Raw genomic sequence first — 20,615 nt, 5'->3', positions numbered from 1 at the left:
TCCCACACAGCATCCCCAGGGTTGTGCCCAAATCTGACACTGGGTCATACCTGCCATTGAAATCAAGCAAGCTGTATGAGCTGTAAGACAGAAGTGTCAGGTATTTGGCATAGTGGCTAAGATGTTGCTTGGGATGCCTGCATTGCATATCAGAAGCCAATAGCACTGGCTTCAAGTCTCTGTGCCACTCCCAATTCTAGTTTTCTCCGAAATCACATCCTGCGAGGCAGCAGGTGATGGCTCAAGTACTTGGGTTCCTGCCATCCAAGTGGAAGACCTGGCTTATGTTCCTGGCTCCTGGCTTCTCCCTGGCCAGACTCCAGATGTTGTGAGAATTTGGGGGTATGAACTAGTGGCTGGCATATGTGTCTCTCTTGCACACGCAATCTTTTTATCTCTGTCTCTTTATACCTACCTGTCTTTCAAGTAAACAACATATAAATATTTTTAAAGGTTGATGTTTGGCCCAAGTCCTTGGGTCCCTGCACCCATGTGGGAGACCTGGAAGAAGCTCTTGGTTCCTGGCTTCAGATAGGTGCGGATCCGGCCATTGCGGCGATCTGGGGAGTGAACCAGTACAGCGGATGGAAGACCTCTCTCTGTCTCTCAGCCTCTCCTTCTCTCTCTGTGTAATTCTGACTTTCAACTCCCAACTTTGATGATAAGGATCGCCTCAGAGCAAGGCAAGGACATTTACCATTTGCTTGGTTCTTCATAGTGTAGTAGTGAAATCTAAACAGAATCAGAATTGGCCCAGTTTGTACTTAAATTATGCTCATTGCTCCCACCTTCACACATCTTACATTTTAGATTAGCTTTAAATAACCTTAAAACAAACAAACCTTTTAACATGAAGCACAAGACACATAAACCAACATACATAAATATAAGTAGAGAGTGCACTGAATTCTTCTAACAGGAGCATGTTGCATCCTTCACAGCGGCCTAATCCTCTGGAAGCCTCTGTGCCCTCTCCTCTCCTTGACTTTTCCGTCTCCGAAAGGACCCATTGTGTGAGCAGTGAGGGTCACCCACCTTGCTCTTCTACACAAATCGAATGCCTGTGTGTGCATTTCAATACTCTATGGCGTTGAGATTGTTTATGCTCCTTACGTAAATGAAGTCCTACAATATGTGTTATTTTGTGTCTGACTTTTCTTTACTAAACACAGTGATGCCTATCCCTGTTGCTTTAATAGAACCTCAAAGAGCTTAACTCAGATATCAGAAGGACATGAACACAGACAGAACAGTGAGAGATCAGGGAGGAGACATTAGGAGAATGACAGGACACAGAATTGTTTTGAAAATGTGCAAACACCAAGGGAAAAAAAAACAGGAAAACTTGAGCGAATTCATAAATTAAAAACACTTTATCATTATCACTTACAAGTGCCTGTCGGAGCAGAATGTATTTTTTCCCAATCTGTAACCTCACAGGAAAGCATCACAATTCACATTTTTAGGGTGGAAAATGAAGGCCTGGGAAAGTCAAGTCACTCGCTCAAGGTCAGTGGTTATGCAGCCCAGGTGCACACTTCAAAGCCAAGTCCTTACCTTCTTGTGCTATCATAATGCTGTCCCCCAAGAATCAAAGGAATCTACAAGGATACAGACACTGCCAGAGGTCAGTAGGGGAAATGCGGGTGAATGATAAACAGGGTCCAAAATTCTATTCCTGCATAAATTTAGTCTTCCTCACCAAATCAATTTTTTTTTTTTTTTGGACAGAAAGGGCAAAATAAATACTGTTAAGAGGAAACCTAGACCCAAAATGATTGTAAGAGAAAATTCCACCTGCTTCTACATTTCCTCAACAGGAGTTGGGGCCTCTTGGCTAAAATGAAGTATAAGCCTGCATGGATAAGCTGTCACCTATGTGCTGAATGCAAGGGTGGCCAGGACCCAGGATCCATGGTGGTCTCAGAGGTCATGGGGGGAGCCTGTATTGTGGGGGAGGGGCAAGAAAACGGATCAGGAGGATAGGAACGTGGGAAGCGAGTTTCCTGTGTACCTACAGCCTTGAAAGTCTGTTGTAGAAAGAGCCAGAAATGATTTCTGAAATCCTAGAAAGAAAGCAGTGATGGGGCCAGAGCTATGGCATAGTGGGAGGGGCTGCTGCCTGCGGTGCCAGCCTCCCACGTGGGAGCCGTTTCAGGTCCGGGCTGCTCTGCTTCTGATCCAGCTCTCTGCTATGTCCTGGGAAGGCAATAGAAGATGGCCCAAGTCCTTAGGCTCTTGCCCCACTTGGGAGACCCAGAGGAAGCTCCTGACTCCTGGCTTCAGATCGGCACAGCTCTGGCCATTGTGGCCATCTGGGGATTGAATCAGCGGATGGAAGACCTCTCTCTCTCTCTATCTCTGCCTCTGCCTCTCTGTAACTCTGCCTTTCAAATGGGTAGATAGATCTTTTAAAAAAGCAATCAACATTAATGTTGCCATGGGCTTTCAGCTGGTAGACCAGGGATGCACGGCACACAGAGCTGAATTGCAACAGAGCGTATGACCATCCTTTGGAAAGATGGTGATGCATGGTGATCTGTGAGCCCACAGTGTGAGGAATGAAACCAAGGCAGCAGAGAGGGCAGATTCCAAGATGAGCTCAGGCCTGAGCTCAGCCCAGTTCTGACTGCCTTTTTGTTCAACGTCCTGGAAGATGGAGAGGAAGCAAAATGTATCAAATCACTGGGGTACCAGTGGATGAGGAATGAAGTTAGGTGGGGATGGCAAGAGGAGGATACCCACGCACTTCAAGTGTCTAGAATGCTGGACTCTGTTTAATCATCAAAGCTGAATAGATTAATACACTATATCTAGTTAAAAACTAAAAGAAAAAAAAACAATTTTGCAAATATAGGTTGAGTGTTCCTTACTCAAAATGGTTGGAACCAGAAGATGGGAGTTTGGCACAGCAGTCAAGTGTCCACTTGAGATGCCTACATCCACATCAGAGCGTCTGGTTCGAGTCCTGGCTCCATCAGCTTCCTGTTAATGTGCACCCTGAAAGATAGAAGGTGCTGACTGAAATATCTGAGTCCCTGACACACATGTAGGAGTCTCAGAATGAGTTCCTGGCTCCTGGCTTAGGCTTAGCTCAGCCCTGTCTGTTGTAGGTATTTGGGGAGTGAACCAAGGATGGAAGATTTCTCTCTGTCTGTCCTTTTCAAATAATTTAAAAAACCAAAATAAATATTAAATAAATGTTTGGAACCAGAATTGCTTAGATTTCATACGTTTTCCAGATTTTGGAATATTTGCACTTGTATAATGAGATATATTGGGGGTGAAGCTAAGGCCATTCATCTTTCATGTCAAACTTACATACATAGCCTGAAGGTAATTTTATACAATGGTTTTAATAAGTTTGTGTATGAAACAAACTCATGGTGTGGGATTTTTCACTTAGGGGGCATGTCAACATTAACAAAATTTTAGATTTTGTAGCACCATGAATTTCAGATTTTTAGATTTTGGATGTTCAACCTTTAGTAGTAGAGACACAAAGCCTAACTTCAGCTCCCAGGTGAGATATTCAGGTGGTTAAGTGAAAAATTAGAAATCAGCCAACTTAGTAATGTGTGCCTCCTTGGATGAGTCCAAACCATATCCACCCACTCAGAACCGACTTGAAGTGACTTTTATATTGCAAAGCATTCCATGTCTTCCTGGTAGATGTGGTCTCTCTGTCCTTTGTGTTTTCACAAGCTCTCCTCTAGCACAATAAACATAACTGATTTTTTTTTCTTAATACTCTATGGATTTATAGACATTTTACAAGGTCTCTGCAATGCCATATCTGATTTGAAGTCTTGATTCCCATTTTGTACATCTCTGTGTTCTTGTCAAAGCAGCCATGTAAAAAATAACATGAGTAAAACTAACATGTGATGTGACCTTGGGTCAAGCTGAGTTAAATGCAGTAACCAGACGTGGGTCTTAAGGGTGAGTTGGGTTAGGGCAGTGGAAATAGAAGTGGTCGTGGTTAGACACCAGTTGCTGAGACATCCCAAAATCACTGCCTCAGAGGAGCAGTGGACAGAACCAGAGGATGTGTTTGTTTTGCTTTTGTTATTTTTTCATAGCTGGGAAATAGCAGACTGGGAAAGAGAGAAATGAGATAAAACATAATTCCTATCTGAATTATTTGGAGGATTTCCATGTGAAGAAGGGGCTTTCCTTGCTCTACTATTCTCTAGTGAGCAAATCAAGTGGAAATCACATACACAAAGAATTTGCATTAATAAATAAAAACATTCTAACAACCAGGACTGGACCATGGACGGATTATGGTATCTGGATAAGTCGTGAGTGCCTTGTATTGGAGATTTTCACAGTTGAAATAATATCTACACATGTCATTAAGGAGGCATTTAGACTGGTATTTATTGTTAAAACAATGGCATATGACAGCATTAATTGCAATCAACATGATCAACTAGAGTTATAAGCTTATTGTAACTGATGAGCCTACAATAATACATCTTTTTTATAGGAAGTCCATTGTGGGCATTAGAGATCAGTTTGGGCATTGACCATATTACAAAAGACCTGTGTCTTGATTCATTTTTTTCCTGCATGTAGATATCTAGTTAGTTGTTTCAGTACATCTGTTGAAACTATTATCTTTCTTCCATTGCATTGCCTTTGGCCCATTGTCAAAGATCACTTGATTATATTTGTGGGGGTCTATTTCTCAGTTTTTTATTCCATTTAATCCATTTGTCTGGTATTTCACCAGTACTATATATATTGACTGCTATAAGTCTTACAGATGGGGACTTTCAGTTCTCCAACTTTGTTCTTCAATATAGAGTTAGCTATTCTTGGTCTTTTGTCTCTCCATATAAACTCAGGATCAACTTACTGATATCCATGGTTACTCACTGGGATTTTGTTGGCATTGTGGCCTAATGGGTTAAGCCACCACCTGCAATGTCAGCACCCCATATGGGCACCAGTTCAAGTCCCAGCTGCTCCAAATCTGATCCAGCTCCCTGCTGATGTGCCTGAGAAAGCAGCAGAGATGGTCCAAATCTTTGGGCCCCTGCACCTACCTGGGAGACTCAGATGAAGTCCTGGCTCCTGACTTCGGCCTGACTTAGTCCTGCTCCTAGCAGCCATTTGCAGAGTAAATCAGTGGATGGAAGACCTCTCTCTCCCTCTCTCTCTCTCTCTCTCATTCTCTCCCTGTGTGTGTGTATGTGTGCATGTGTGTGTGTGTGTGTGTGTGATTCTTTCAAGTAAATAAAAAGAAAATAAAGAAAAATGGCATCTTATTAACACTGAGTCTTTCTATTTATGTATAAGGAATATTTTTTCCACTTCCATAATTCTATTTTATTTCTCCCATCAAAGTTCCTCATATAGATTAAATACATATTTTATTAGATTTCTGCCTAAGTATTGAAAATTTTGAAATACTAATGTAAATAATATTGCGATTTTAATTTCAAATTCCAATAACTCATTGCTGGTGTTAAGAAAACAGGTTGACAGTTATGCATTAACCTTATATCTTGTAAACTTGAGATAACCAATGTTATCAGGTCTAGGAGTTTTCTAGTGTTGATTATTTGGGATTTTATACACAGACAATCTTTACCTGGAAACAAAAACAATTTTACTTTATTCCATATCTGTGCACCTTGCATTTCCTTTTTTCCTATACTATTTCACTAGCTAGGACTGCCAATATGACATTTAAAAGGAGTGGAGGCTGATAAACACTACTTCAGTCAGGTGACCAAGGTCAGTGTCTATAGTCATATGCCATATTGATAGTATGCACCTCTGATATGAAGTGATGAGACTGTCATTTTAGCTCTGTTATCTTTCTCCCAAAAACCATAACTGCAGACCAATTATGAGAGAAACATAGACAAATGCCAATGGAGCAGCAAGCAACAAAACACTGTCTGAAAATTATTCCCCAAAGCTTTAAATGTCATCAAAATCAAGGGAAGTTTGAGGGTTGATGAACAGCTAACAATCAAGAGGAGCTGGAGAAGACATTTGGTGCGGTGATTAGGTCATGAGCCTGTATCCCACACTGCAGTTCCTTGGTTGCATCCTAGCTATCCTGCTTCCCATCCAGCTTCCTGCTGATGCACAACCTGGGAGGCAAAGATGACGTCCCAGTACTTGGGTCCTTGCTACCCATGTGGGAGACCTAGACTGAGTTATTGGCTTCCAGCTTTGGCCCAGCCAAGGCCCAGTCATTGTGGACATTTTGGAAATCAACCAGCATATGGGAGCTTCTTGTCTCTCTCCCTCCCTGCCACTCTGCCCTCCAGCTTTGTCCTGGCCAAGGCCCAGGCATTGCAGGCTTTGGGGAGTAAATTAGGAGAGAGAGAGAGAGAGAGAGAGAGAGAGAGAGAGAGATGATAGATAGATAGATAGATAGAAAGAAATACATAGACACATAGATGAAGATTATATCTAAATTACACACACACATACACATATATATATATATATATATATAATTTTTTTTAAATCTTAGAGGCAGGCAGTTGGCTTAGTGGCTTAGAGGCGAGTTAAAACACCAATGTCAGGCCAGCGCCGCTGCTCAGTAGGCTAATCCACCACCTGCGGCACCGGCACACCGGGTTCTAGTCCTGGTCGGGGCACCGGATTCTGTCCCAGTTGCTCCTCTTCCAGTCCAGCTCTCTGCTGTGGCCCGGGAGGGCAGTGGAGGATGGCCCAAGTGCTTGGGCCTTGCACCTGCATGGGAGCCCAGGAGAAGTACCTGGCTCCTGGCTTCAGATCGGCGCAGTGCGCCAGCCGCAGCGCACCAGCTGCAGCGGCCATTGGGGAGTGAACCAATGGAAAAGGAAGACCTTTCTCTCTGGCTCTCTCTCTCACTGTCCACTCTGCCTATGAAAAAAAATTTTCAAAAAAAAAAAAAAAAAAAACACCGATGTCAGAGGTCCATGCTGGGGCGTAGTGGGTGGTGCTAGCACCACATGTGGGCACTAGTTCCAGTCCAGGCTGCTTCACTTCTGATCCAGTTCCCCACTAGTGTGCCTGGAGGGGAGAGGGTGATGGAATATTGTCTGAGTCCATGGGCGCCTGCACCCATGTGGGTGGGGGCCCGGAGGAGGCTCCTAGCTCCTGGTTTCAAATTGGCCCAGTTCCAGCCATTGTGGCCATTTGGGGAGTGGGTCAGCAGATGAATGACTCTCTCTCTCTCTCTCTCTCTCTCTCTGTCTCTGCCCCTATTTGGATCTTTCTTTCAAATAAATACGTAAATCTTGGAGAAAAAAAAAGACACTGTGCCCCATATCAAAATGCCTGGAACTGAGTCCCAGCTCCACTTCTGACCTCAGCTTTCTCTTAATGTGCACCCTGGAAGGCATTGGTGGTAGTTCAAGTATTTGGGTGCCCATCTCCCTCATGGGAAACCCAGATTGAGTTCCCAGCCCACTCCTGCCTGTCGTGGGGATTTGGAGAATGAACCAGAAGATGGAAACTCTCTCTCTGTCTCTCTCTTGAATTGAAAACTAAAAAAAAAAAAAAAAAAAAAAAAATAGAGCATCAAGCATCTTGTGTGACATAGGCTTGGGCTTAATAAGCAGTACCAAGTTTCCTGTGCTGGTGAAACAGAGGAGGAACCAGCTTACCAGCTTTGTCTCATCAAGCCTCTCCCCGCCAACATTGCTACCCCTCCCCATACACCAGCTGCACAGAGGTGGTCCGCATCGAGGGTGAGCAGGCAGCCACACACGCAGCGGGAGCCATGGGTCTATGTCGGCGGTGGCCATAGGACGGTAGCAGACCAGTGCTCTTATGGCCACCTTTGGCTTCAGGATGTCCAAGCTTTCTTCAGGCTTCCTCTGCCAGAAAGCTCCAACAAGGCACCACCCTGACAAGATCAATGTCACAAAAAAGTCTGGATCAATAACCTAGAAAAATGAGCCTCCCCTGAGCCTGGGGACATGGGCAGTGTTGGCCACAGCATCTGGGCTTCCCCTGCTTTCCACACCTGCACGCATATTGACGCAGCATCTGCTGCATCACAGGATCCAGGTAAAGGCAGCAGGTTGAGCAGATTGCCTCGTCTCATCTGGCCTGGCATTTGTCTGTCATGCTGGGGCTGGAATGTGATACGTTGGTGACACAAAGCAGCCCTCACATATGTCGGAGCCCTTTGTTCTACCAGGGGGCCCCTGCTGTTTGGGGGCCTCCCGGAGGCTCAGGGATTCAGGCCTCTATCTGGCCTTTTAAGACAAATGGCCAGATCACAAGACAGCAGGTGCTGCTCAACATTTGTGCTTTCATATATGCATACACTTGCATCTCTGTTGCCACATTGCAGAGTCAATCAAAGAGGCCTGGGAGCTGTGGGCATGCCCACGTGTGCGCCTGCGTGAGTGCACTTGAATGTGTGTGTGCCTGTGGTTTGGAATGTACGCCTGTGTGCCTCCTTTTTCCTTTTGAACTTTATCTTGAAAGTTCCTAGCATCCTGGACCTGGTGACAATTAGCAGCTGGGCTCCGTGGCTCCAGCTGTGGACTGCAAGGAGTCACAGATGCAAAGTGTCTGGAGGTAGGAGACAAAGCGATAATTCCTCAGTACAAAAGTGCATCCCACAACCTCCCTTCTCCCTCTGAGCCCTTGTTAACAGTGCTCAAGACTTCTGGGAAAAGAAGATGGGGGAAAATGCGTTACTTAAATTCTCTGAACATTCCATCCATAATATATAGCCAGTGGATATAATTATCTGTTGTGGATGTCATCAGTGTTTTTTTTTTTTTAAAAGGACCCTATTATCATTATTGTTTCCTGATGAGTTGGCTATCTCTGACATATAAGGGTTTTCTAAGACCAACAGACAAGTAGTAGAGATATGATGAGCTGACTTCACCTTCCCAGTGAGAAATTCCTTCTTCATCAATCTCTCTTTGTCAGCCAAGAAACCCCTCATGAATGAATTCTTTACGTCTAAACACTCGCATTTGCATGAACCACTATTGTTGTTTACTGGCGTCTATTAAACTCCGTTCTAACTGTATACCAAGAATCCAAGGCAGATTACATTTTTAAAATAACTACAGAAATCTATCATTAAGATTGCTTATCTTTTCCAGTATTTTGAGTCTTAATGGACAAGTCCCAGCCTTTTAATCCTCCCTGAAGATCAAGCATATTGGCATTATAGGGATAGCGGTTTTTCTACTTACTACTTGTTGAATTCTTTATTTAGTGGGGGTTAAGCTTGTGATTATAAAGTAAATTGAAAGTAGGTCACTGTAAAAATTAAAATCAGGAAATTAAATAATTAAAAATAGGAAAGGAGAAAGACGGAGAGTGGAAGTGATGGAGGGAGGGAGGGGAGGCTAGGGTGGGAAGTATCATTATGCTCTTAAAACTGTATACATCAAATACATAAAATTTGTTCCATTTATATAGATTTTTTTTTAAAAAATTTCTTCACTGCTAAGTTGCTGGACTTTTTCATGCCTGCCCTAAGATTTTTTTCTGCACATGTTTAGGGGTTGATGAGGGGACCTGATGTAGATGGCCCGCTCCTAAGGAGAGGCATGACTCCAAAGACCACAGCACAGACTGCCAAGGCAAGGATGGGACCCAGTGGGCTCAGTGCCAGCAGGGCACTTGAGCCAGGCCATTGCCACGGTCCTTCAGCACCAAGATTCTGTCATTCTCAAATCAAGTTAGGTGCTGGACAAGGTGAGCGGGACCCCGGGCTCATGCTCAAGTGCTCACTAAGCAAGACAGCCTGCAACCTGCGATGTCCAACAGGCCATCTGGATGGTGCCTGCAGCGTCCTCATCCTCTGTGCAGTCAAGGCGGTCTTGACCTCTGAAGCCCTATTTCCCTGACACCAAGCCATACAGCACATGTCATTTGTGATCCTCTCTCTCAGTGCCCTACAGTCCACTTTGCCTCTGAGCTCTCATTCCACAACTAAAGTCCATCTGTTCCAATAGGGTCACTCCCGGGGAAATTGGAACCTGAACCCACATTTCCACCCTCATGGACTGGGTTCTTCTTAATGTTACAGTGATGGGGATCGGCATACCAGAGTAAACAAGGACAAACACAGCAGGGCCTCTGCCTTCAAATCACTTTGACGGTGGGGCCAGACAAACAGACTAAGACATTTAGGATCATGACAACATCAGGTGCCTCAGGAGACTCAATGGATGTGAGACATACTGACTTGAGGAGCTGGGGACAGTTTTGTGGAGTAGACAGATGGTACTTGAAAACTGGTCAAAATTTTAAAAATTGGAAAACGGAGTGGGGTTAGAAAGAATTATGGAGTAAGCCTTAGGCTCGAAGGACAAATCACACATCACCAAAGAAATCAGGCCAAGGAAGTGCAGACATGACTGGACATAGCACAGAGTGCCTTGGCGCCCGGGACGGGGGTGGTGGGGAGCACCGTGCACCTGCGTGCACTCCTGCGCTGCCAGTGTGGACTTCAGTCTTCCAGCAGTGATGGTCACCAAAGGGGCCTGAGCAGTGCTGTGCCCCACTCAGGACAGACAAGGGGAGGGCACACAGCCAGCAATCACTGATGGCAGGAAATTCTCACCCCCTGGTTTTTACCACTTGCAGCCCTCACTGTCCCCCATGTCCTCCTTCCTGGGGGAACATGCTAAGCTGTCTTAAAGCTACTCATTTTGAATGAAAGACGCTTGTCAGTTCCTTGTAGTGGAAGCATTCAAAATCCTTGCTCCCAGCTCTTTGGAAAGTATGCATTCTATTACCCATAGTCGCTCTACAGTACAACAGAATACAACACTAGAAGCTGTTTTTCTTATCCAACAGTGACTTCACAGATGTGCTTTCCCTAATTTGAACATTAAAACACACACACACACACACATACGTATGTACATATGTACTGAAAAATCACACAGTACCCCATAAACACAAGGGTGCTTCAGAAAGTTGATGGGAAAAAAAAAAAAAAAAAAACAGAATCCAAGTGTAAGTTCATTTCGGTGCCAAAATGTTTTCTGAAATCCTACATATGAGGGATCTTCAAAAGGTTTCAGGAAAAAGTCATGCATAGATTAAAAAAAAAAAAAAAAAAACTACACCAAAATAACTTTATCACTTAATTGCATTTTCCACGAATTTTTTTGAAATGCTCTCATCTGTCCAATTTTTTTTGTCAATTAAAAGAATGATAATAACTTTATGAGACTCTACTAAAATATTTTTGCAAATATATAATCAGTTGAAGACTCAAGACGGAAATCTCGTCAAGGTGCGGAAGCTGGCTGGGCACCCGGAAGGGCACTGGGGAACGCAGACTTGAAGAAGCCTTCTCTCCGTTCACTCCCCCCCCCCCCCCCCCAGGGAAAGCCTAGAGCCCTGGAGCTGGCCTCAAAGCGAAGGCCAGGCACCAGCTCCTAAATCTCCTGCTGAGTCATATCCTTTTCTAGGGCCACAGTTCTGGAAGGCACAAAGCAGAGTCCCGACCGGCTGCGGGGAGCAGGGCGCCTGCAGCCCTGAGCAGATGAGTAAGGTCCCGCGGCTGCAGCGGCCACGCCCGCGCTCCTCCTCCCTTCGCCCCGAGAGGCGCACAAAGGCTCTGTGTCCTGAGCCCATGGCGTCGTGTGGTCACCCAACTTGCGACCAGTTTCTCTAAGTTGAAAAATGAAAGCAAGAAGAGGCAAGGGAAAAAAAAAAAAGGGAAACAGCTCAAAGCCGAATTCTTGCTAAGTACAGACTTTCCAAAACCATGAGGAAATGGAAAACGCTTCCCCGGACCCCCCACCCCCACCCCTGGCCAAGCCTTAGGTGCATCTGACTTCTCTGGTGCCAGCGCCCGGAGCTGTGCCAAGGCCCTGGGGTCACAATGACCCTCTCAGGTCTCTCCTCTCACCAAAGCCCAGCAGACCAAGCTTCTGACTGTCAAAGTGCAGAGAAAAACACATTCAGAAAAGTGTGCTCCAGTTATATATCCCATTACACAAAGACGATCACTATGAGACGATTGCAATTTTAAATTAAAAACAACAACAAAGTGGTTAGGAAAGCGTCCTGCTCTGCGGACAGATAGACTTGTAGCAGCTGTCTCCAGCTCCCTAGGGACGCAGGGCCGCCCACCTGCTCCGGGGTTGGGGTCAGCGGGTCACCCTCCAAATCCCAGCCTGGGGAGGCAAACGAGGCTTCCTTCTGGGAGAAGGGTGGTCTTTGCTAACCTGCTCTCCCCAGGCTGCAGGGCCAGCAAGCAGAAGGGGCAGAAACAGGAGGTGGAATATGATTCATCCTTAGTTGAGAAGTGACTCAAAAAGGAAATTGCCTGGTGCGCGGGGATGACACAGTCCAGGGCAACCTGCTGTGAGCAGGCCTGCCTGTCAGGCTGCTGTCTACCTTGGCCGTGGACAGGAGTCACAGACACGCCAGCACACTCCGGCCTCAGCCTGCATATAGTGACTCAGGGAGGTTTCCTCGCGGCCTCTCCCTCCGACCACTCCCAGTCTCCAGGGATTGCGGAGCCAGGCATGCGCGCCGGCCCAGGGAGGCTGCAGGGCACATATATTGCCCACCGGCAGGGCAGCTAGCAAAGGCAGCTGGAAGCGCGTGCGCCCAGAATTCCTGCCCGCTAAGGTTGAACCTAGACCCAGCTAACGCTTCCTGTGTCATGCTCTCACTGTCTCCAAATTCTCTGATTTTGCTTTTCCTGTCCTCGCTCCTTCTCTTTCCCTCCCTCCTTCCTTCCTTCCCTCCTTCTTCCCTACTGTCTGTTCCTCCTCCTCTCCTCTTCCTTGCCTTCCTCCCCTCCCTCTTCTTCAGTGGCAATCTGTCGAGAGTTCACACTACGCAAAGGCGGCACTATGCTTTTCCAACAAAAATAATGGAGCCTCAGAGTAGTCCTAGAAAACGTAGTCTACAAAGAAACAACGAATGCACCCATACAGGTAAGCCAGTGCTGCCTGTGGCATCCCTTGAAAACAGCTTCATTTCTTCAGAAAAGACCAACTGAGTAAGTGGGTAGGTGGGATGAGGTGAATGAGTGAGTGGAGCACCTTCCAGGTGCCAGGCACTGCTCTAGGCATTGTGAGTAGAACGCAGAATCCCTGCCTTTAGGTGTGACAAACATGGAATTCAGAGTTATATGGGTGTTCAGGGGTTGAAGGGAGAGTGGGGGGGGGGGGGGGTTAAAGGGAAAGAAGAATGAAGAATCCCAAATAGAAGGCAGAGTTTGGGGTGATGAAAGTCGATGGGGTGTACACCATCCAGACAGGAAAACTAGGAAGTTTCTGAATCTGATGAGTTTTGGAGAAACAACAAATCAGAAATGGCAACAGGTCCTGCTCTGCTCTCTACTTTTGGCCCCTGTTAAGATCGCTACCCTTCCCAGACCTCATCCCAGTCACCAAAATAGGACGGGGAAAAATAAAGGAAACCCATCTGACTTTTCAATCTGTCTCTATTTCTGGCCATTTCGCTCAAACCTAAGCCTCATAAATAGAGCAGACAATTGGAATGGGGCCTTAGGGACAGGTAGGAGTGAAGTGGACTGGAAACAGGCAGAGGACACTGCCCTGTGGCATCCACTCGGCCCCTGGGTTTTGTTTCTCAGTCTATTTCCTGTCTCCAAGCCGAAAACTCTCCGTTCTTTCCAATTCCTAATAAACACTGAGGAACAATCTAGCAAACATAGCCTTCTGATATTGCACGTTTTACCACTGAGGTAGAACCCATCCACAGAGAAGTGCACAGATCATATGCATATGAAGTGTTGATATATGCGTACGCCTGAGATGGCACCACTCTATTCAAGGTGAGGACAGTATCCACACCCCAAAAGCTCTCTCAACCCTCGCCAGAGGACACCCCTACAGTGGGGCAACCTCTATTCTGATTCCTGTCACCACAGATTAAGTTTGTCAGCTCCCAAACTTCATGCAAATGGAATTCTAACATATAGGAAGGGACTTCAAAAACGTATGTGGAAAATGGACTTAAAAGATAAGTCATGGCTCACTTTGTTAATCCTCCGCCTGTGGCGCCAGCATCCCATATGGGTGCCGGGTTCTAGTCCCGGTTGCTCCTCTTCCGCTCCAGCACTCTGCTGTGGCCCGGAAGGGCAGTGGAAGATGGCCCAAGTGCTTGGGCCCCTGCACCCGCATGGGAGACCAGGAAGAAGCACCTGGCTCCTGGCCTTGGATCGGTGCAGCGCCAGCCATGGCGGCCATTTGGGGGGTGAACCAATGGACAGAAGACCTTTCTCTCTGTCTCTACCTCTCATTGTCTATAAGTCTTGTCAAATAAATAAAAAAAAAAAAAGGTAAGTCTATTTTTGTGCAAAAAATTTTAAATCAGGGGCAGTTGTGGCCTTGGATGCCCACATCCTATATTGGAGTGACGGTTTGAGCCTCAGCTGCTCTGCTTTCAATCCAGTTGTTTGCTAACGCACCTGGCAATGCAGCAACTGAGAACTCAGTGTCTGAGTCCCTGCCACCCATGTGAGAGACATGAATGCAGTTCCTGGCTTCAGCCTAGACCAGCCCCAGCTTTTCTGGTTATTTAGGAAGTGAACCAGTGGATGGGAGATAGTCTCTCTCTCTCTCTCTCTGTCTGTGTGTGTGTGTGTGTGTGTGTGTTTGCTTGTGTGTATGTCTCCCTCTCTCTGTGTCAGTCTGCATTTCAAATAAATACATAAAATAATTTTGGAAATCCATGCATACTTTCCTCATAACAAGCACTTCGCATGGACTTTTTGGAGATCCATCACATGCAAGAATTTCCAAACTTTTTGCACCAAAAGAAACCAACCTTTTAATTCCATTGCCATTAATTGTTTCAGGTCCCTTCATTATATTCTTTAGGGTCTGACTTTTCTCCCTCCACATATTTTTGAGATCCATCTATGATTCATTTGTCCATGGATTGTCTCACTTTATTTCTAGGTAATAGTCCATTTTTAGGGCCAGCAATTGCTTTTGGATAGACATTTGGCTTGTTTCCTTTTTCTTTCTATTATGGATAAAGCTACTATGAATATTATTTTTCTAGTCTTTTTATGTTTTTCTTTCTCTTGGGTGAATTCCTAGCAATGGAAAAACTGGGTCCTGAAGCAACTGTAGGTTTAACCTTGTAAGAAACTGCCATATTGTTTTCTAAAGTGGTGTCATCATTTCATATCCCACCAACGAGTTTTGGATATCTTTGCCAGGCATCTGGTGCTGCCAGATTTTCCAACTCCAGATGTGTTTCTGGGCATAGAATGTATCTCATTGCATGTTTAATTTGCATTTCTCTGTGATTTTCATGTATTTGTCAATCATGACTAACTTCTTTAGTGAAGTACCTATTCAAGTCTTTTGCGCCATTTAATGCCCTATTTTTCATATATTTGGAACATATTTTTATATAAACTCTTTGTCAGAAGTGCATATTATAAATATTTTTCTTCAGATTCTTATCTTGCATTTTGATCATCTTAATGGCCTTTTCTGATAAGCAGGTTTAAACTTTTTTTAAAGATTTATTTATTTATTTGAAAGTCAGAGTTACAGAGAGAGAGAAGGAGAGGGGGGGAGAGAGAGAGAGATAAGAGAGAGAGAGAAAAAGAGAAAGAGAAGCCTTCCATCCGCTGGTTCAGTCTCCAATTAGTTGTAATGGCTGGAGCTGAGCCCATCCGAAACCAGGAGCCAGGAGCTTTTTCTGGGTCTCCCATGTGGGTGTAGGGCCTAAGCACTTGGGCCATCTTCCACTGCTTTCCCAGGCCATAGCAGAGAGCTAGATTGGAAGTAGAGCAGCCAGGACTCGAACTGGAGCCAATATGGGATGCCAGCACTGCAGGTGGTGGCTTTAACCGCTACGCCACAGAGCCAGCCCCAGCAGGTTTAATTTTGATGAAATATTGAGCCCATTTTGCATTTCTGGGATCAACCCTGTTTGCTCATAATGTTTCACCCTTTGTATATCACCGGATTCCATTTTCTAATACATTTTTCAGAACTATTCCATTTATGTCCCTCAAAAGTATTGATATATCATTTTCTATTCTCCAGAAATAGAATCCTTAATTGTAGACTATATTTGTGGGGTATCTGAAAGTTATTACTGATGAAATTTTAACAAAAATTGCTTAAATTGAATCATTTGGAAACTCAATGTGCTAACATCTGTCTTCGTGTAAGAAACATTTCGTATTCCCAAAAACTTAGATGATCAAAAACTAACAGCATGGTGTTACCTTTTATAAAGAAAATCAAGAAACTTTCCCACAATTCCAGGTCTCAGAGACAGGTCTACAAGTATGTTCATTTCTGCTCAGTCTTCAAATGTGACATAATTTCAATTGCTCTATATACCATTAAGAAATGCCTACTTCTCCTCTGGAAAAAGTCAATCTTTGTAAACAGTATGTGTGTCCCCTTCTATGGAAATGACTCCTTGGAGACTACTCATCTCATTTTGCCCTGTATGCTGGTGAATTCTAGAGGCAGGCCAAGATGAGGGAAAGCATTTCAAAAATTCCATCTTTCCAGGATTTTTTCCTAATTTATTTTATTAATTTGAAGAGCAGGATGACAGAGAAAGAGAGAGAGGGAGAGACAGAGAGAGAAAGAGAACTTCCATTCACCTATGTGAATGGTTCACTCCCTGAATGCCTTCAGTGACAAGGGCTAGGCCAGGTTGAAGTCAGGAGCCTGGAACTCCATCTGAAGTCTCCCAAATAGGTGGCAAGTGCTCAAGTAAGTACTTGGGCCATTATCTATTGCCTTCTCAAGGTGGACTAGCAGGGAGCTAGATCAGAAACAGAGCAGCCGGGAGTAAGGCATTCTGATGTGGGATGATTGCCAGTGGCTGCATAATCTGCTGTGCCACAATGCCAGCCTCTCTTCAAGCGTTTCTCTTTGGCTCTATCCTAAGAGAGCTGCTTTGTGGGATGAGAGGATGGTTCCTGCCAACAGGCACACTCAGCCAGCAGACTTGCACTGACTTTAAGAGGACATCCTGGGTGTGTGTATAGTCACACAACCTTACCAAAGTACTTTCAGGAAGTAGTTTCTCCCCCCCACAATGAATTCTGTTTCCTAATGTGACGCAGCAAGTGAAGGATATTTCAGGTGGGCATAGGAATACAATAGAAAAGGAAAGCACCAAGCACGACCAGAATTGAGGAATCAGGGGTGGAGCTACATACATTTTCCCCTAGAAGTTAATTAAAGAGGATTGATCATGGGTCTCACCAATGGATATGATGGCTGCCACTAAGGGAGAAATGAAGGCTGATGGGTTCTAAGAAGCATTTCCCAGGGATCAGCTCCTGAAGGGATGAATCGGGATTCCAGCAGATGGAACTCGAACTTGAACGTCTTTCTCCTTCGCCACCTTGCTGTTCAGTGTGCGCTTGGGACTAAGCCACGGTCAACCGTTTTTGGACGCACCAACCGCATCACCAGCATTCACCAGACAGTGGCTCAGGAGCCATGTGGTGTCCCAGCCTGGGCTTGTTTCCATTACATCTCTCTGTGACTGTTGGGGGAGGTAGTGCAGAGTTAGCAGGGGGACAACGGTGCACTTTTTCTGGTTTGATTGCATTGTGAGTGCTAGAGCTGAGCCCATACAGGAGTTCAGCATAAAAGCTTGGCAGTGTGAAGTAGTTTGCAGAACATGTATGAACAAGGGGCAGGTTCTCTGGGGTCTGTTAACACATTTTGACAGAAATGTGGAATTATTTTGGTCATAATAGAAGGGTATATTTTTTTTGCCAGTATTACTTTGTCTCAGGAATGGAAAATAGAAAGCCAAGAAGATGACTGCAGAATCCACTTGGCCTCTCTCTAACCAGGGAGCAGTCATTCCCAAGATAAGTGTTCTCTGGTTATGAGCAGGTGGAGAGACGGAGCCCTTCCAGGTACATGCAGTGTCAGGAACAGCAGTGACCCCCTGCTAGCCCTGGTCTTGCCTTTCCTCATAGGGAGCACTGGCCACACTGGAGGTGTGAGAGCCTCAGGAGGGCCCTTACAGCTGACGCAGCTCTGTAGCCACTAATGTCACGGTGATCTCATTCATTCATTCATTCATTTTGAAGTCTGTACTGAGCACAGTGCTAGGTGCTAGAGATACAATAGTGAGCAAACCACCCCAGCTGTCTGGAATGTACCCTCTAGGAAAACAACAATCTTGACTAACATAAAACGGGTGTGAGTACAAACCGTCATCAGTGCTAGGAGGAAGAGCAGAGTGCCCTGTGAATGCAAAGCAGGAGCTGCCAGGCAAGGCTACAGGATCAGAGCAGAGAAATGCTGGAGGGCGACCGCAGCCGTGACTGGGTAGAGGGCTCGCGGGAGCGGAAGGCGTGAGCAGCGACTCTGTGGCTTTGGCATGCACTGGGGAAGGACGATGCTCACTAGGATGCCATGGCCTGGCAACAGCCAGTCGAAGACTTTATGAAGGGAATGGAGGTACCACTATATGGCCATTGCTGCTTTCATTCACTTGGGAAATAATTAGTTCAGGTGAGGAAGGCACCAAGCGCTTTGTCAAACCTCTTCAACCTCTTCTCTTCACATTCCAGAAGCCCCTTTATTCTAAATCTTTAGCATATAAAAATGCCAGGTAGGCAATTTAATTGCCAGTTTCTCTCTCTCTCTCTCTCTCTCTCTCTCTCTCTCTCTCTCTTTCTTGTCATAACACGGCCCAGTCTCAATCAATGCAGAGAAGCGGTCTCTTCTGTGATAGACCCACTGTTTGTTTGATTTTCAGCTTCCTTTCATTGGAAATGTTTTGTGCTTAGTTTTAACGTCAAAAAGCAGCTGTTGGGCAAATGTGTGACTGAGATGGCTGGGCATATTTCATGAGTTATAGATGCTCATTGTGTTTCTTGCCCAGTGAGAGAGGTGGTGAAATTCCAGACCCTTGAAAATCACTTGGTAAGCAGAATGTTTTTTCCTTCTTCAAAAATATCCCTTAGCTGTTTATTCTAGCATAAAAGCTTTCCTATGTTATCAAATAAACACCATAAAATAATTTTCGTTGAGAACAGAAAATTTTGTGCTTAGGCTCATCCCCACCAGTAACTGTATTTACTCATTCAATAAATACTCCTTAAGTGGCCTCTGTCTGAAAGCCACTCACTCTTTGGTCACCTAGCTAGATGCCTGTCTTTTATTGCCTTCAATTTACAAATGTAATTAGAAATATTTTTTCTTCGTAATTGTATGTACATATCTAAAACATATAACGAGATCTATAGAGTTCATGGAAAATGTACACTATGAAAAAAAAGTAGATTTAAAAAAACTGCCCTCAAAATAAGCTTATCTTATTTTTAAAGAAGATTTATTCATTTGAAAAGGAGAGACAGAGAGAGAGAGAGAGGGAGAGGAGGGGGAGGGAGGAAGAGAGAGAGAGAGAGAGAGAGAGAGAAAGGCTCTTCTATTTGCTGGTTTACTCCCCAAATACCCACAACAGCCAGGACTGGGCCAGGCTGAAGCCAGAAGCCAGGAATTCCATCCTAGTCTCCCCACGTGGGTGGCAGGCACTTGTACCATCATCCACTGCCTCCCAGGTGCATTTTCAGCCAGCTAGAAGTAGAGTGGCCAGGACTCAAATGAGGCACTCTGATACGGAATGCAGGTGTCCCAAGTCACACTAAGCCAGTGGTGCCACAACACCAGCCCCTACGTCCATCTCTTAGTTGCACTTTTCCACAAATGTTTTGAAGTCCCCTTGTCCTACTCCATAACGAAACCCATAATGTTAACTAGAAAACAAACCAGTGGGAGGAAAAGCAAAACAAATGGCTGACCACGCTGCTCTTTCAGCCTGTGCTCAGTGATGCCATGGATGGGGAGCGGCGACGGGCCTGACAGCAAGCTGGGAGTTCCATTCCAGCTCTGTTTCTTTGTCATCATCACTGCCTTCGTGGTTTGTGTCCTTTTTGAGGCTTCTGTCACCAATGTGTCCTGCAAGATCCAAGAAGCGATATTTCATGTAACAGGCATAAGCCGCCGGCTTCCTAGCAGCTCTGTACCTGGTCTGCTATAATGGCTGTTCAGTCCTCCTCAACTCTTGCTGGAGCCATGTAGAGTCAAGAAAAATATTATCAGGCAAAAAAAAAGATACAGACACACAGATGATAGGGAGATAGACAAGGTGATTACGTGGGATAAATCGGGCTTCCCTGCTGGATTCCACCAGCAGAGCAGAGCCCTAGGCTTACACCATGCAAATCCTTCACTGAGGCTCTCCAAATCAGAGCCCTGTGCATGAGTTTCCCTCCATAGCCATTAAAGTGATTTTCTTGTCTGGGAAAATTATGAGGAGCTTTGAACAAAGTTTGCCTCAGTGACTTAAAGAAATAGATCTCTCAACAAGGTATAAAGAGCTTTGAGAGACGCTGCATTGAAGTACTTCTCTTGGACACCCTTGCTTAAATGCTGAGCCCTATATTTCCCAGCCGGTTTTATTTAGTTGTATGGATTTTCAGGTTTTATGTCCAGAGGAGTCACAGAACATATCCCATGGAGAAATGTTCCTTTTTGAGTAGCAACAACACAGTGACTTTAGATGAGGCAAGTTTTCATGCATACCCTATTTCCCACTAAGACTATGTATCTGTAAAACGCTAGCAACCTCAGGGCAAACGCTGCAGCACAGTGGGCTAAAGA

The 20,615-nt window shown here is 45.1% G+C and overlaps 1 protein-coding gene across 2 annotated transcripts in view; it reads right to left on the bottom strand.

Moving 5' to 3' along the window:
• The window catches only part of LOC108176498 (uncharacterized), a 93,807-nt gene that overhangs the window by 47,378 nt on the left and 25,814 nt on the right, over positions 1-20,615 (bottom strand). Inside the window, exon 4 of one of the 2 annotated variants that reach the window (XM_070075825.1) lies at positions 19,754-19,910. In XM_070075825.1, the coding sequence (XP_069931926.1) occupies positions 19,754-19,910 (157 nt within the window). Of the gene's footprint in view, positions 1-19,753; positions 19,911-20,615 lie in introns of those variants that run through there. The other variant, XR_011389471.1, reaches the window with a different exon arrangement.

This window comes from Oryctolagus cuniculus, chromosome 6 (assembly GCF_964237555.1).
Source record: "Oryctolagus cuniculus chromosome 6, mOryCun1.1, whole genome shotgun sequence".
Taxonomy (NCBI): Eukaryota; Metazoa; Chordata; class Mammalia; order Lagomorpha; family Leporidae; genus Oryctolagus; species Oryctolagus cuniculus.
This window is presented reverse-complemented; position numbering and strand designations above follow the sequence as displayed.